General features: G+C 37.7%; 1 protein-coding gene across 13 annotated transcripts in view; it reads right to left on the reverse strand.

Annotated features, from left to right (window-relative positions):
* Positions 1–3,081: 3,081 nt before the first annotated feature.
* The window catches only part of rap1gapa (RAP1 GTPase activating protein a), a 70,916-nt gene continuing 56,773 nt past the window's right edge, over positions 3,082–17,224 (reverse strand). For 9 of the 13 annotated variants that reach the window (XM_057363385.1, XM_057363376.1, XM_057363379.1 and 6 more), the window contains 15 exons: positions 16,411–16,511; positions 16,022–16,151; positions 14,380–14,535; positions 14,220–14,291; positions 13,915–14,001; positions 13,690–13,833; positions 12,099–12,242; positions 10,121–10,198; positions 8,481–8,590; positions 7,631–7,750; positions 7,315–7,450; positions 6,924–7,035; positions 6,690–6,769; positions 6,052–6,098; positions 3,082–5,734 (listed from right to left, as the gene is read on the reverse strand). In XM_057363385.1, coding sequence (XP_057219368.1) covers positions 6,090–6,098; positions 6,690–6,769; positions 6,924–7,035; positions 7,315–7,450; positions 7,631–7,750; positions 8,481–8,590; positions 10,121–10,198; positions 12,099–12,242; positions 13,690–13,833; positions 13,915–14,001; positions 14,220–14,291; positions 14,380–14,535; positions 16,022–16,151; positions 16,411–16,511 — 1,479 coding nt within the window. In that variant the 3' untranslated portion in view covers positions 3,082–5,734; positions 6,052–6,089. The remainder of the gene's footprint in view (positions 5,735–6,051; positions 6,099–6,689; positions 6,770–6,923; positions 7,036–7,314; positions 7,451–7,630; positions 7,751–8,480; positions 8,591–10,120; positions 10,199–12,098; positions 12,243–13,689; positions 13,834–13,914; positions 14,002–14,219; positions 14,292–14,379; positions 14,536–16,021; positions 16,152–16,410; positions 16,512–17,224) is intronic. The other 4 variants (XR_008965150.1, XM_057363377.1, XM_057363382.1 and 1 more) reach the window with 4 other exon arrangements.

Here is a 17,224-nt window from a genome sequence, read left to right on the forward strand (position 1 = left end):
TATTCTGTTCACGTGGTTCCAGGAATCTTTTTCCATTTCCACTAGTTTAGTTATGTGTTCAGTTCAGACCAGCTCAGATTTTTTGGAAACATTGCAAAGATCTCACAAGTATGACATCATAGCACACAAGCAGAACTGTTACATTGGCTCCCTAGTTGCTCGCATCAAATTCAAAGCCCTGCTCTTGGCCTACAAGACCGCCACTGGTTCAGCACCCCCATATCTTCACTCGCTAATGCAGACTTATATACCCACCAGATTCCTACGCTCTGCAAACGAACGACGTCTTGTAATGCCATCCTAAAAAGGGAAAAAATCATTCTCACGTACCTTCTCTGGATCTGTTCCACATTTGTGGAATGATCTGCCTGCTGCCACAAGATCAGCAGATTCTGTAGCCATCTTTAAGAATCGGCTGAAAACACATCTCTTCCGTCAGCACCTGACCTAGTTCTCTTTTCTACTCTTTCTATCCTTAAAAAAACCTTTGCTTTGTATACTGTGGTGGGCTATATGAGACCTTTGTCTTTTGTTTACCTTATTTGTAAGTCGCTTTGGATAAAAGCGTCTGCCAAATGACTAAATGTAAATATAAACTGCATTTGACTGTCTGACTCTGCAGTGGAGCAGACATTTTTACACAAATTTAAGTGTCCATACTTTTCATCTGTGTACTATATACACACTGTGCAATATGATGTGTATTGTATCAATATCAGTATATATTCAAATATGTTGTTAAATATATATATATATTTAAAACGTTGTATTTAAGTTGCATAGTGGGCTTGGAGTGTAAACTGAAGCTCAGCTTTGAAGAATTTTTAAAGGGCTGACAAAAAATACACACAACACATGTGCAAAGCTTACTGAGTGCAAAAAAATGGGGAAGGGGGAGGTGGATTTTTCAATTTAGTGTAAACAAAAGTTTTGGATTGTTATTCATAAGACATGTAAAAATGGCTTGAATATGTACTTCTGTTAGTTGTTTGTTAAAATAAAACAGATGATCTCTGCATGAACTGTAAACGGTCCAATGACAAAGTGAGTAACAAATGATATTGTGATGAAAAAGAAACATTTAAGCCCCCCCCCCAAAGGATAAAAGGCGAGCTAATTACCTCTGACAGCCCTTCAGACTCTTTTATGCAATGAGGAGCATGTGAGTGTGAGCGTTGAGATTTGAGAGTGTGAGGGGAGCCACCACATAAGAGCTGATGAAAGCAGTGTGAATTATTCATCATATAATGGGACAAAGTGTGAAATGAGCCGCTCCATCCAGTATAATCTCTCAACACTCACACCCACCTGCTTAAATTCAAAAGCATCCTTACACCAAACACAAAGACTTCAGCTCTTTGACTAAACATACATAATTGTTTGCATTCTCTTTTAGCTCTCCACCATGTGATGTTCATTCTTGCTAAAGACAAACCAAGAGGACTTCGTAAAGACGTGAATAGATACGCTGCAGCAGGGTTGTGGTACACTACAGGGACGCTCTAGAAGAAAAACAACCACATGGTTATTAATTCCATGTGCACCGGGAGACCTCGTCATAGCAGCTCATAAGAGGGTCAACAAGTTTAGGAACATGTAATGTAGATGTGCAGTCTGCTACAGCGTGGAGCATTATGTAATTGAGGAATGTTCAGAACTTACAAACAGTGCATCATGTGATACATGCGATCATGTGATCTGTAGCATGTGCTCTTTACTGGACATGCGGATTAATCAATGCTTTTATCAAAGTCATATTTTCATATTTGCGTGGATTTTCTTTTTTTAAGGAACCACCATAACAACACCAGTTCTGCATGTGCATTGGTGCAAAAGTACCATATCCTGCTGCTTTTATTTTTCAGTTCTACTTATAAACTGTCATCATTTGCAGTCGTCAGAGCTGTGTCGTTATGTGCTCATAACCGTGTGTCTGAACCCTGTGAGAACTGTTTTAACAGTTGGGGAGGTTGGGAGTACAGCCCCAGTTTACAAGAGCTGGACCAGAGGCTGAGTCTCCTCCAAATTCTGATTCATGACCAACCTCACACCTTACCAGCTGTGTCTGACATCAGTCCACATCATCACCTCTCATTTGACACATTGGACACTCAATGAATAAAGGAACAAGTATTTAATTATTAGTAATATTGTTATCATCACAGTAAGAGTTGTTGAGGATTTTTTGCTGATGTTACGAAGCAACACTGCTGACATTTTAGTTTTATTTCATAATTATTGCAGTATCAAATGTCATTAATTGACGTTCAGTCTACAATTACTACACAGTTATGGCTTTTCAAGACATTAATATGAACTATTATTATCTTTTATATAAGATCACACAGTTGAGTTGAGCTGGAGGAGGGGGTCTGATGAAATACTGCCCTTGGTCCTCAGTTGTTTTTTGTAATTTGTTATTTTAATATTTAAATATTTTAAAACCATTAAATTGTTATATTTAATGTTTAGTTATTTGTTTATTTTTGGAACTTGCATGTGTAATCTTTTGAATTGTGCAGATGTTGCCCTCTGCTGGACGGGAGATGATAATGCGTCAAATTGTCAAACCACAAATGTAACATTTCAGGCTTCATAACGAAAACTAGTCTTTACCAGTACCACTAGATGGAAGAAACATTTTCCCTACATGCCTAATTCATTATGTATAGACGGTTTCAGCGACAACAACATAAACGTTATGTGGCCCAAACTTAACTTCCAGTAGACCTTCACAAAGAATCATTAATGAGTATTTTTTATTTAATTTAATACAGTTGTTATACAAAAACATTAATAGTTAAGGTAGTATTGGTAAAAATGTAATATAAAATAAAATTTAAAATAAATCTAGCCAGATCTATAACTAAACAGACCGGAAGTTAACAGGCGCGTGCGTCCATTGAAACCGTCCATCAAAAACTTATCTGTATCCTTTTATTGTGTAAAAAGATGTCTAACAGTGGTGAATCCTTGCTTTTTTGCATTTGGGATATATATTATCACACCAAAAATGTAAGGTTCTGCATAAAAATTCTCTCATCAAACATTTTTAATCCTGAAAAATAGGAAATTAGACCATTCACAATGAAATATCACATATTTATTTGTTTCAGATTTTATGGGCAGTACGTACAAAAAAAGCTGTATTTACAATAATGATTGCACAGGAGAAGGTCACATAAGCAGCAGCTGCTAAAAGGAAAGCATAACATTGTCTAAAAAATCATACCCTGTCAACAGCATGTTTTTTGTGCCGCATCTCTCTTTTCCAGTCACATTTGATTGGAATTGCACAAGAAAACAATTACAGTCATGTGCATTGGACACTTCAAAGTAAATGCTGCCAAAACTATGAATTACCACGAGAGGGCGCTACAGCCTTGCGCAAAGCAGACTAAACAAACTTCCAAATTTCCCTTAGCTTCTTTGTTCATACACAGCTGACCCCAATGTCTAGTGTTGTCATTATGATGCAATTCTTTTTCACTTTATGCTTTAACGTCCAGTCTTTAATTTAGTCCAGCATGAGAAATAAACTCAATGCTTCTATGCATGCCACTGCGATGTACTAATTATGAGAACTAAAGCAAGCATGTATGAGTATGTACAGTATGACAACAACATAGAACATTAATGGCGTCGGGCAAGGGGAAATATAAAGGCAGTTTAATGGCAGCCAGTAAGGTCAATTTATTTATCATAAATACATAAACTATAAAAAACAATATTATGCAAAGATTTCCCCTTCATTTGCTTTGACACTTATTAGAATAAGGCAAATCCAACCAACTGTACTGTTCTGTTCATTGTTCTTTGCTTTTAACTTAAAGCAAACATCATCATTTTATCATTCATTTTAACAATGAATAATAATGGTTTAAAACTAGTGAAATATGCAACAACACACGTTTAATGTCATGATTAGAATACTGAAGTAGTGAAGATGAGTAATAAGGTCACCTATAGTCACATCTCACATATCCAAAATATGCCTATGGCGGGTCTCTCTCGCTTTCTCTCTGTAAAGCCTCACCTTTTACATAAAAAACTTAAAAACCCACATTATAAATTTTCTCCTCATCATTTTTAATTTGGTGTCTTAGCAATAAAAGTTATTATAGTACATGGTTTGTATGACTGTGATCATTATACCAGATTTTTACTTTCTGATATCCATGTATTTATCCATGTATTATGTTGCAGTCTCTACTAAAGCTAGCGGCCAACTGTTCACTTAAGTTCAATTTACTTTACTTTCCCAAGTCTCATTTTACTCGTATTCAGCATTTCACAAGAGTTACTTTTGGACCCTGAGTATCATCTGCACCGTCTTGATCAAATTAACTGTAACTCAAAGCAAAGGATAAACTGGTTTACAGCAAAGACACAGGTCTGAGTTGACATTAGGAAAATATCAAAGACTTTTAAACAGTTAAAGTAACAAACAAGATGAGAACAGCCACAATAATATACACTGACTGCACTAAAGATTAAACAAATTCCCTGCAGCATTTAGCACAAACTGCGTATGGTAAACAGAATACAATCAACATATAGATTGTTTTTATCAAAGCTGAGCAGAAGACATGACAAGGATTACAGATTTACAGTTAATCTTGCTTTGTACTATTAGCCATAGTATATTAAAACACTTCTTTTAGTATCATTGACTTAGGTGAATGTATTTGTTGGTAAGACATCTCCAACGTCTAGCTGCAATGTTGCAAACTGTTGCATTTTGACACCAACCAAATCCAAATGTAAAATTTGTAGATTTGTATTAAAACGCCCCCTTCCGGTACAGGTGGTAATAACAACTAGATAAGAGTATCGGCAAGCCCATATTTTTGCAATACATTATTTAGTTAATTTTCTCCAAATGTCAAGATGATACAGCGAATTGCAAAGATGCCAAACACGGAATCTCTTTTAGCACTTCACCTTAACCATATGAGAAACAAAACTAAAATATTAAATGGACAGAGCCACAGACATAATGTGAAGGGAATATAGTTGACACAAATCATTCATTTTTCTGCATTAAGATGTCACTTCATGCTATACAACTGTGTTGCTTTTTAAAAAAATAATCCAGTACGTCAACTTTCAGAGAGCTGTTACTCTGAAATAATGGCACAAGATGTATTACAAAGCTTTCATGGCTTGTACTGAACAAACAGTAACTTATTAAATGTCAAATCAATGAAAAGAACATCAGCACATGAGAAACGGTTTGGCGTCTACTGTGCATCAGCTGAAATAAGCTCTTCGTGCAAAGGCGTGAAACGTCCTTCATGAGACAAAGATCACAAAATAAAATTATAGCACAGTGTTAGGACCTTATACTGTACAATCTGTTAGATGAGTCATTCACCAGCACAGTGAAGTGTCTGCAGACGCTGCTACAGAGCAACACAGTTCTCATTTATTTACTGTATGTACTTACAAGGGTTTTAGATGACAACAGCAAGTGGACCAATACTGAGGTTGAAGGAGAACTGGAGGACAGGTTGAAGGAGCGGAGAGAAGTAAAACAGCCACAGCCACTATGAAGTCTCTGGTTGCCTGTAATCCACTCTCTGTTATTTTTGTTTTCAGACATGGTGAGATGTTCGTGGTCCTGGGTCATGTTGTCACTCCTGCAGCCAACTGGTGGTTCACTGTTCTTCATCACAACAATAACCAGAGCTTGCTCATCTTTCCAAGGTGTTTTTTCTTATGAAAATGCTGACTGAAAAATATAACAAGATATTTATAATCAGGTGAACGCATTAGCATGATTAACAAACAATATATACATACTAAAACATGTTTTTTGTCATATAGCCTTATATCATAGCTTGACTTCATCTAGTTCAACTTGCTTAAACCTGAGAAATTCAAAACATAAACATTTGTCAACTCATTCAGGTTTTTCCTCTATTTTTTTTTATTTTTTAAAAACTGTACACAGTTTTTATTCAATACACACAAAAGTGCCAATACTGTAAGATCTTAAGACAAGAATGGAAAAATTATGCACTTTCGGTTAGTAATGATGTATCTAACCTGTTAATGGAGTCCACAAGGCAATCCAGCAGGAGTGGCTAGCAGTTCTGCACAACGTAAACAGATGAGTGGCAAGGTTATTTTAGTTGACTAAAATTAAAACTTTGAAAGCGTTTCTGCTTATGGAAATTAAATTAAATATTGGCCTAAAAATAATTGGAAAAACTTGAAAGAAAATTGAAAAGTTTCCAAAGAAATAAACTGAAATAAGCTTAAGGCACTAAAATGATAATAAACAAAAACTAAAATAAAAATAAATACATTTTATATAGCAACATAAAAAATAAACAAATAAATAATAAAGTGACAAAAGCATATAACAAAATAGCTAAAAATGTAACTAAAATGAACATAAAAACGATAAATGAAAGCTAATTTAAAAAATGAATAATACAAAATTAAACTAAAACAAAACTATAAGTGAGTGAGTCGAGAAACAGTGTATACATTGCATACTTGGCCATTAAATAAATAAATAAAATTGTTTTGCAAACATTAAGCATAACACATATAAAACTCATGATCATGGCATTACAAGTGTCACGCTCCACCAGGACCGGGCAAAATATACATCAATTACTACAAACAGCAGCTATAATCTTACACAGAATATAAAACGGTGTGTTTGTCTAACTCACTGATGTGGATTTGTGGTCATGTGGTCGCTCGAGTTTGATTCTGATGTCTGGACGGTTCTGCTCCTGGTTTTTGCCTGGAGCTAAAAAAAATGTATGACATATCAAGCCATGAAAAAATATGCTGGAAATATTTCACATTTTCCAGCTAAAGTATACTAAGTGTGTTAAAGTCCACTCGTGTCAAGTTCCGACTATAGACCTACATGTACAAGTTTGGGGTGTAAGATTTCTCACCAGGAGAACTCCCTCTGCTGGTTGTACTGGGAGTGCTCATGTTGTCCTCCAACCACATGCTGTAGGTCAATGAGTCACGTTTGTGAGGAGTGCCCGCAGATGACAAACTCTCCTGAATTTAAAAGATTTTGTAGATGTAGATCTTAGAGAAATACTGACATTGTCCCCAGTTTCTTCAGTATTGTTGAAGTTGGTTTTAGAATAAAGACACTAGATACCCATAAAATACATGAACAATGCAAAGCTCATTAATAACATAAATAATAACCATAAAGTTAAAATCAGGAGCATGTCACTATTTTAAACAATGCGTTAGATTACTGCAGCACAACTAATAAAGTAAACAGTGCCATTGCATTGTTACTTTATTAGGAAAAGATACAGTTCTCACCATCCCGGTGTCATAGTCCTCTGTAGCCTCGGTTTCATTCTCCTCTACCACACTAGCAAAGCTGCTGGCGTTGGATGAGGAGCGAGACAGGTCATGAGCCTCAGGGATGGATGGAGCCCGACAATACACGCTTGTGCTACACGCATACAAAAACACAAACACTTAATACACGCAAAACTTTGTTGTCTTGCATTCTCCAAAACGCAAATCCAGAGTCAAACATAATACATGTTTTATCTTCAAACCTCTGGGAAATTTTGATAGGTTAATTCTGAACCACAAACTGGTGGAACCATCACAAAAGGTGACGCTTTACCTGTTTTTAGTGACCAGCGCCTCAGGTGAACTCTGATTGGAGGAGTTTTCAGACTTGGGGTCCTGGGAGGCGTGTCCACTGTCTGGTGTCTTCTGTGTGTAGGGGGAGCACTCCCTACTGCTGCAGACACATACAATGACCATTAGAGGGCACAAAAACATCATCTTTAAAGTCGACGGCATCCAAGCGCAACTGCAGACTAGGTTAGCAAGAGAGGTTAGATTCAGTCATACCCTACATGCTAACACACTACATTAAAACACACGCAAGTTCAGAGCAACGCCATTCTAAGGGCCTGAAAATGTTTTAGCACACTCAACGAAGGTCAGTTTATGCAAAATCAGTTCAACACTCACTGATTGGTTGAAATATTTGCAGACAACCGGTCAGATGTAACGTTGATGATTTTGTATGGCTGACCGTTTAATGATGCTAAAGGCAACTGTTTGCATTACTCCAAAGATGAATTTTTATGGCCAGGTAAGGAGAGCAGCTAGTCTAAAGATAAGAAGGTGATGTTCTATAGATGTTCATTTATACTTTGAGGCGTCCAAGATGAGTCTCCCATTCTTGAGAGTGATGCTGGGTAGAGATATACAGAACACAGTCTTGTCCTCTGACAACAGAGCAGCAATTCTTCACCAAACCCATAAACAAAAGGAGGGAGATAGCGTTCAGTGTTATCATGCCTATACTCTCACTATTATATTGTACTGTAACTTAGTTTAATCCTCTCCTGTGTATAAATTCAATAAATCTTATCATTTCATTACCTTTTCAAACTGGCCATCTTTATTTTGTAAGACCTGCTTTTTCTTAAAAACAGTTTCACACAAGAACAGACTCTTACTTCTTCTCTTGAACCTCCTGGATGTTTTCAATGCCAATAGCGCTGCTCCGTCGAGAGCTGAAGGGTCCTGATTTCTTCCTGGTTGGACTCTTCCCGGGAATGATCAAAGACTGCAGGAGGAACAAGAAGTTGAGTGAGCCAACAATCAAAACTCAGAACATCCATCATGCTTTCCCACATCTCTACTTTCATATCATGATGGTCCTTTGAGGTTTGAGTGATATCAATACAGACACGTTCACCAGGAGGTCTCAAAGGAAACTTTAAGGATAATGCACCGTATTTCTGCACTTCTGCTTCTGATTGGTCTATTATCTCTTATATTTGTGTGTGCTCCAGTGTCTCGCAGAACAATAGCCCTTGTTGCACAGCCCGACCGGCGGGTGGAGGTAAAGTGTTTGCTTGATGGTTTGGGCCTGAACTGCGAGATGAAAGATGGGAGCAGGATCTCCTGAGCTCCACTGTGCTGTGCTTTCACTGTGGGACACTTTGTTCTCTCTAAGCTTGAGCACTGGGAATTTAGAGCTGCTTTACAACTTGAAATGAAAGACCTTCAAAAAGGCTTTTATCTAAAATGGCTTCAAAGGCTTTGGGACGACTTTCTGTTGCCTTTTTCCTTTATGTTTCTATGCTGTCAGCTTTCGGCGAGAGTACAATTACCAAACAAGAGAACTGACTTTGCAGACTAGTACAAACCACACTAGACAAAAAGTGACGTTGGACATTTAAAACACAAGAGCAATGCGTTACAGGTATAACAGAAGGTATAACAACACACTAAATGGATAATGGTGATGTGAATACTTAAACACAAAAATATGAAACAATGCTGCTGGGCTTTGGCGACATTATAAACTTGCAAAGACAAACACTGCTAATAAAAATGAAAGGGATAGTTGTCATTTTAAACCTGCAAGACAAGATATTTTGAAGAATGTTGGTAACCGAACAATGGCGTTACCAATTCACTTCTATTGTATGAACACAAAACCAATGAAAGTGAACGGGTAGCACCATTGTTCAGTTGCAACGTTCTTAAATGATCAGTCGCACAGGTTTGAAATGATGACACAGTTTTTATTTTTGGGTGAACTATCCCTTTAAAGCATGCCATCTGATTGGACGATGCTCATTATAGAAGTGCCTTACAGTAGAAATAGGGTTTGTTCAATATGCCTGGGTAATATGGCAAGCATGTCCAGAAACTCAACACATCACGAGCTGCGTCTGATGTGATGGTGTTTTATTATTGTGTAACGAGTAATATCACTCAATTATTGCAAATTATATTAATAAATAAAATCAAAAATTTTAAAAATAATACCATTATAATATATTACATTATAATAGTATTATGTAATTTTTACATGATTTTATTATTTATAAAAAATATTATTACTTTCATAAAAAGAAAGTATTATAATATAAAAAAAGGTTTTAAGTGATTTACTATGAATGTACACAATGCAGTGAATTGATGCAACTATTTATGATATTGCTATGATATGAATGCAAAAGAAATCATTAATTTGGCTCTTGCTGGCTCTAACTGCTGTAGTTTTAGTCTTGGAAGCATACAGTAAGTCATGCAGTGAAAACAAATAATGCAGATGAGAGAAGAGTGAGAGTTATACATGAACCTCTTCTATGGTTCCTATTCCTATGGCACTGCCGCGGCGTCCATATTTACTGGGACTTTTGCCTGGGACAAGCAATGACTGTACAGAGCCGAGAGAGTGAGAGAGAGAGAGAGAGAGAGAGAGATTATGAGTTCATGCAACAGGTTATGGGTTATACAAACAGAGTAGCCTCATCAAAAAGCATGAATAGGAAGTCAAAAGCCACACGAGGAGAGAAGGGCCTGAGGAAGAGCAGGAACTGAAGCCTGTGAAGGACGAGAAGGCACAGGCAGCACATGTCTAACACATTGTTAGACACAACGGGACAGTGAACACAGTTAGTCAGGTTAACATTACTGAAAAAGAATAGCCAGACATTCACACACAGGAACATTAACAGGTTATACGATGTTTAAAATTGGGTCCCAATAACTGACGGATTGTCAATATAGCTCATGCGAAATAAATGCATTTTAGAACTGCATCGCTTAACCTGCGTGAAGGTCAGAACATTCATCATTCTGACATATAAAAAGATTCATAATATCTAATAACACAACCACTGTCTGTGACAGAGGAACGGCTCGGTATAAGGAGAGATTTCTCCCGCCTCACATGGGTTGTGCTCACGAGGGGCACTGGCATGACTCTCTCAGCGTGTGAAAATCCCCAGGGCAGGTACTGTAAGAGCTGCTCTGTGTGACAGAGCAAGAGTTCAGAAAAAGCTTGAAGATCTGCCCTGTAGCGGCCTGTGGAGAATTCTCCATCCATACTTACCTACAGCGCAGGCCTGACCTTACACCTGCATATTAAAACAGCAGCAGTGTATAATCCATTCAACATACACCGAATATACATTGATCTCCGCAGGATCCTGTGTGAGGTTGATGCTGTGGAGAATTGGTTAAGGTCAAATCATACACAAACGTCTTTATATTAAAACAGCCAGCAGGGTGTCGTTTCCTATGAAAACATTTGATAAAATAACAGCTTTCATGACCCTTGTATGACATTTACAATTTACACATTTAAAATCACAATGTCAAAATTCATACACATGCTTAAGGACTTCAATTGATACACGGTAATTGTTTTTACACTCATACATCAAACCTAATCCTCAGATATACATTTTAGCATTTTTACATTGTCATTCAGTATTATATAGTGGGTTTATTATAGCATTTAAAATACAAGGACACAACGTAGTGTATTAATATAAAGGAAATTTCTGTACAGATTTTTTACAGCTGGTATTTAAAATTTTGCACTGTACATTTTTGCACTGTGGGTTGTGTTTTAGCATTAACGGACATGTCTGTAAAATCAAAAAAATAACCAGTACATTTGTTTTGCTTTCTATTTTGTACAATGCAGAATATAACCAATATCAGTTTTTACTACACTGTAAGGCAATTTATGACCTCATAACAGGTCAAACCAACTCACACTTTATGTAATAAGATGCATTGTAAAATTCTGTTAAACAGATGATAATCTTCCAGCAGCTGGGGCACCAGAAAAATACTATAAAATAAAAAAATCATATTATTTTATACCTTTAGGGCTTTTCAACGATTAATCGCATCCAGAATAAATGTAATTTATTTTTTAAAACAGAGTGGGGTAACACCATGGAAATCTCATGGAAAAGATTCATATGACATACCTTTGTCTTAAATGCTGAACATAGGCACGTCTAGTGAGTGTACATAAAGAAACCGTGAATGCAGAGATGACAAACAAAGCATGATGGAGAAAAAAAAGATGTTTGGAAAAGTGAAAGGTGCATGAGAGCAGTTTGGTCGATTAATCTTAATGTTGTTATGTTCTCAGCTTCAGGAACATTAAGGCGCAAATCTGTACATCTGTGCATGTGCTGTAAAACTACCACGGTAGTCAGGAATTAGTGAGGTGTTTGACCTCAGACTAGGGGTTGTTTATGGGCTAGCATACAGTAATTTGACCCTCAGGGAAGCCAGCAGGGGGAGTTACTTACTATCCCAGGGATTTTGGGGGTCTCTGTGGTGATGTGGTGATGGTTGTTGTGGGTGAAACTGCCGCTGTGACTATTGGAGACTGTGTGCTTCCTGATATTGAGGCCCATGGCATCCAGAGAGTGGCTCCTGCTGCGGATCACCCGCTACACAACAAGGAGAGACTAAAGGTCAGGGTGGGGCTGTGGATTGGTGGAAAAAGGATCTGAAGCCAGTGAATCAAAGTGGGAGAAGCACCTGTTTTAAAAAACGTCTCTGATCTTGAGCAAAGCACAGGTGTGGAGAAAGCTGTTTTTGAATGCAGTTTGGTCCGTGAAAGAAAACAGCATATGGGAGAGAGGATGGAATGTAATGAAGCATGCAGTCTGATCAGTTGAGCATGGAGTGTGATTTGAGACTTGGATCTAGAAACCATTAGAGGGCAGAACAGCTTATGGGCCAGTTTCCTAATGGATATTGATGAAATATATCATCACTAAAGAACTGCCCAACGAAAAACTCCCAGAATGCCACGAGAACAGCTAGACCATAAAATATGTCACCTCCTGGACGTCCTCTGTTTAAACTTTTTTGGCTATATGGAACTGAAAATGAAAACTGCGTGCATGAGTGGTCGTGGAAGCAAATATGAGATTGAAGAAGAGATGAAAATGATTTATGAGAAGTCTGATTGATTTTATGTCTGGATGACGACAAACCAATAGAAAAGAATTAAAAACAATTAAACACCTTGAAATCCTGTAATGAATTTCTAGTTCCCTCTGTATATGCATCAGGCGAATAGAAAAAATGGTGTTTAATGTTAAATATTGACATTACAGGGAAGCATTTTTCTGAGGTATGTCATGTAGGCGGGTCCAAAATCGACCTTAGTACTAATTATAGTGTTAATTGTGTTTTTTAAGAAGCAAAATGTTGTAGAGCACATACAGTTTCATACATCCGTTTGCGATTTGACAATGTGCTAATGGGACGAATTAGTGTAAATTACAGTAATGAGTGATTTAATTTAGTCACATCAGTTACATCACTTGTCAGCTGGAGTCACAAAGATGCTGATCTGATCCAGATCCCGAGAGAGTAAAGCTAGCATAATAAAGCGCAACACCGAGATCAAGCAAGACAATCTGATCAAAGTACCCATTTAAAGGGATAGTTCACCCAAAAATGAAAATTCTGTCATCATTTATTCACCCTCTTGTCATTTTAAACCTGTATGACTTACTTTCACCTGAAGAACACAAAAGAAGATGTTTTGAAGAAAGTCGGTAACCGAACAGCGGCGGTACCCATTCACTTCAATCGTATGGACACAAAACCTCTGCAAGTAAATGGGTGCCGGTTAACAACATTCTTCAGAATATCTTCTTTTGTGTCTGTGGAGGAAAGAAAGTCATACAGCTTTGACATGACAAGAGGGTGAGTAAATGATGACAGAATTTTCATTTTTGGGTGAACTATCACTTTAAAAAAGAACAAACCACACCCACCGTACAAAATCCACATCCACACCAAAGCAACAGAAAAGCTTGAGAAACATTTTCTAGTGGTACATAAGAGTCCATAGGTGTCCCCTGTGTCCTCCCGGATTACCTTAAAGGACTCAAAGAAGCCCCCTCCGCCTCCTCCTCCTCCGTTCTCCAGCTTGTCCTCTTCTCCTCCCAGACCCATCATGGCCTGACTGTTGATGTGCAGCTCTTCATACAGCGTCTCCAGCAGGGCGGATCGTGTTCGCTCCTGGTCACAAAAGCTTCAGGTTAGTATTATGGTGTTTAAATATGAATAGCCCAAAAGAATGTAAGTGCCACTGTCATTTACCTCCAGTTTGGCAAATTTCTCAGCTTTGTAGCAGGCGTATTCAGCATTGATCAGCTTGGTAAGCAAGAATTCGTGAAACTCTGGACCCTGCGATGCACATAAAGATGTAAAGGAAAAGCAAATGAAAAACCGAATTTAATACATATTTATAATGGGAAGGTTTTTCCCGAATGCAACACAGCAAAATTTAGTTATAAATAATTTAGGTTGCCTGGGAATTGTGACCTTGCGTTGAAAAAATGAAGATAAGCAACTTGCAACCTGTTCTCCCAAATGTCTTTGATCTTATTTGTACATCAACTCACTTTCTTAAAAATGGCCGGGTTGGGGAGGGGTGGTCCAAAAAATGGCACGTCGTCTCGTGCCGTTACTGACACCTGGATAGAGAAAACCACATTTATAATTTATTGCCTCACAAGGGAGCGTACAGACGCGGCAGACTGGAGCAAAACCAAGATAATGTACCTTATACAAGACATTGTCAGAACAGGCATTCTCCACCTGCACCACAACATAGGCATGCAGGAAGTTGGAGGCAATCATGTCTGGCACAAATGGAGTGCTCTCGTCTTGAAACACGATGGCTACGATGTCATTTCCTATGTGCCTTTTCTTCTGTAACTGTGATAACAGGAAAAGTGTTAAGAGCGGTATTCAAATAAACAGCTGTAGGGGATTAAAAGTGACTTCATTTGAAAAATACAAAAAGGATTAACAGAGCTTTTCAAAGCAAAAAAAAAGAACAACAGATTGTTCCAGTCCTGACTGTCGCATAATAAATCGGTTTAATAAAACATTCCAGTAAAAATGCATTAAAGGGATACTTCACCCAAAAATGAAAATTCTGTCAGCATTTACTCACCTTCGAGTTGTTCCAAATCTGTATAAATGTCTTTGTTCTGATGAACACCAAGAAAGATATTTGGAAGAATGCTTATAACCAGACAAATCCCCCCCATTGACTCCCATGATAGGAAAAAATACAATGGTAGTCAAAAGTGCCCCAGAACTGTTTGCTGTCCTACATCCTTCAAAATGTCTTCTTTTGTGTTCAACAGAACAAAGAAAATGATAAAGTGTTTTTTCCTACTATGGGAGTCAATGGGGGGAAAAAAATCTGTATTCTTCCAAATATCTTTCTCTTGTGTTCATCAGAACAAAGAAATTAAAACAGATTTGGAACAACTCGAAGGTGAGTAAATGATGACAGAATTGTCATGTTCGAGTGAAGTGTCCCTTTAAAAACTAATTTTGTATTCGCAGCAACTATTTTATTAATGCAATAAAGCACCTGAGGTTGTGCTGTATTGTGAATATCTGCAGGGCGTTGCACCTACAGTAAAAACATCCTTTAGCTGTGAATATAGTCACAAAATATAGAATTCCTAATAGCTTAGGAATGAAATAAGCCAGTTCAAACTAGTTTTATGGACTAGTAATAATGGCAACGAGTGTTGTAAAATGCACCTCTGGCTGGCATGTGATGATAATTGCATTAATATTTGAGGTTTATGTGTCATTGATTCCATAAACAAATGTTGTGTGTGTAGTTGCTGTATAGCATGTCTCAACAGATGGCTGGCAAGGGCAAGCAGAGGTTTGAGAGTGACTTTTGCTGCCGCCCACTTAAACCCAGAAATCCGTTTAAGAATTACCCCATCTCTGCTAAACGTGTGCACATATGACAGCGAGAGAGAGAGAGAGAGTGAGAGAGACTCTCTGTATGCGTTCTAAATGTAGAAGATTCCCTGAGGAGTGAGCTCTAAAAACACTCTTCCTCTGAGGGCACAGAGGTGCAGAATAAAGGTCACTTTGTGAGTCAACAATCATGTGTGACAGCAGGAATCAGCATCTGCCCCAGCGCTGAGGACTAGATTCCAGCCCTCCTGTCAATCCAGATGGTCTCCTATCTGGCTCATTTATCATTTTGCATTTGCATATTATCAACAGAAACCGATAATCAGGGACATCTGATTGCATTTTGTCATCTAAGCTTTTTAAGATTAAATGAGCCTGCTGTTAAAGATCAATAGTCTATTGATTCCGGTGCCTAAACAGAGCCTGACATGAAGGTCCCTGAACCTCAGCATGGAGGAGCTGTGAATACCTGCTGCGTGTCACCTTCTGTGTAAGGCAGCTTAGTAGACACGTGGAACATGATCTCCTTGTTGTGGAAGTTGTGGTAAACAGACTCTGATCCAGTCTGCCCATGCGTCACATCCAACCCACCACGGAACCTAGCGGAAGAAAACATATTTAAGGCTTTTGCAGCATGCAATGTCGAATGCTGTTGCTAACATAGATATTAAACTATAAGGATAACTTTATGAAAGCTTCACAAGAAGATAAGTTGGAGAGTTACAGTGTCCAAATAAAACAAAGATTCATATTTTTCATAAATAATGTTCAACTATTTACAGTATCTAGCGCATCTGAATTTTGTAATATCAGATTCCTCTGAAATGTCAGAGAATAAGCAGTTGTGTTTGCTTTTACCCTTTGAAGTCATGAAGCTCGATCTTCTGTCCCAGAAACTCTAAGAACTCCACAAACGCAGGACTCTCCTCATTATTCCCAAACAGCTCCTCCTCTGAGATCTACACAGATTAAAAAAATACACTGAGGTTTTAAACAAAAATCTTAAAAACCAAGAAGATCTAATGATGCGTTCACACCAAGAGCGAATTGAACTACTTGGCGCAAGTAAAAGAAACATGAAAAGTCAATGAAAAGACGTGACTCGAAAATTGGGTGACGCGATGGCCGCAAACGCATGATATTTGCTTCAATCGCATCTTCCGCGCAAGGATCGAGCAGGATATTCACGCAAAGAGGTTATTTACTACTGCGGGTTGACATGTCCGGATACGAGTGACGCAAGAAACAAGTAAACCCATGCACGAGTAATATAGAGCGAGGAGCGTGATGCTTGGCGTAACAATTTCAGGGATAAAAAAACATTAAAAGAAATATACATTATGATGTTAAATGAATGAGAAATTAATAAATAGAATAAAATATTTAATGAAGAAATAGAATACGAAAGGAATTCTTAAGAATGAAGAAACAGAATAGAAATATTTAAAATTCAAGTTAAAACTTTGACAATGTAAACTCTTTTGTAGAAAATGACCTCAAAAAAGGATACAGGATTCAAATCATCCTGGGATAACATGGATCACAAAGTTTGGCAGAACATTTTTGAAAGCATGAGATTTTGAGCCTTAAGAACGTAAGCAAAAGGGGGAAATACAATAGCAAATACTAATTCTATAATGTATGACAGCTTTATTCTTTGTAATATCTTTTC

The sequence above is a fragment of the Triplophysa rosa genome, linkage group LG21 (genome assembly GCF_024868665.1).
Source record: "Triplophysa rosa linkage group LG21, Trosa_1v2, whole genome shotgun sequence".
Classification (NCBI taxonomy): Eukaryota; Metazoa; Chordata; class Actinopteri; order Cypriniformes; family Nemacheilidae; genus Triplophysa; species Triplophysa rosa.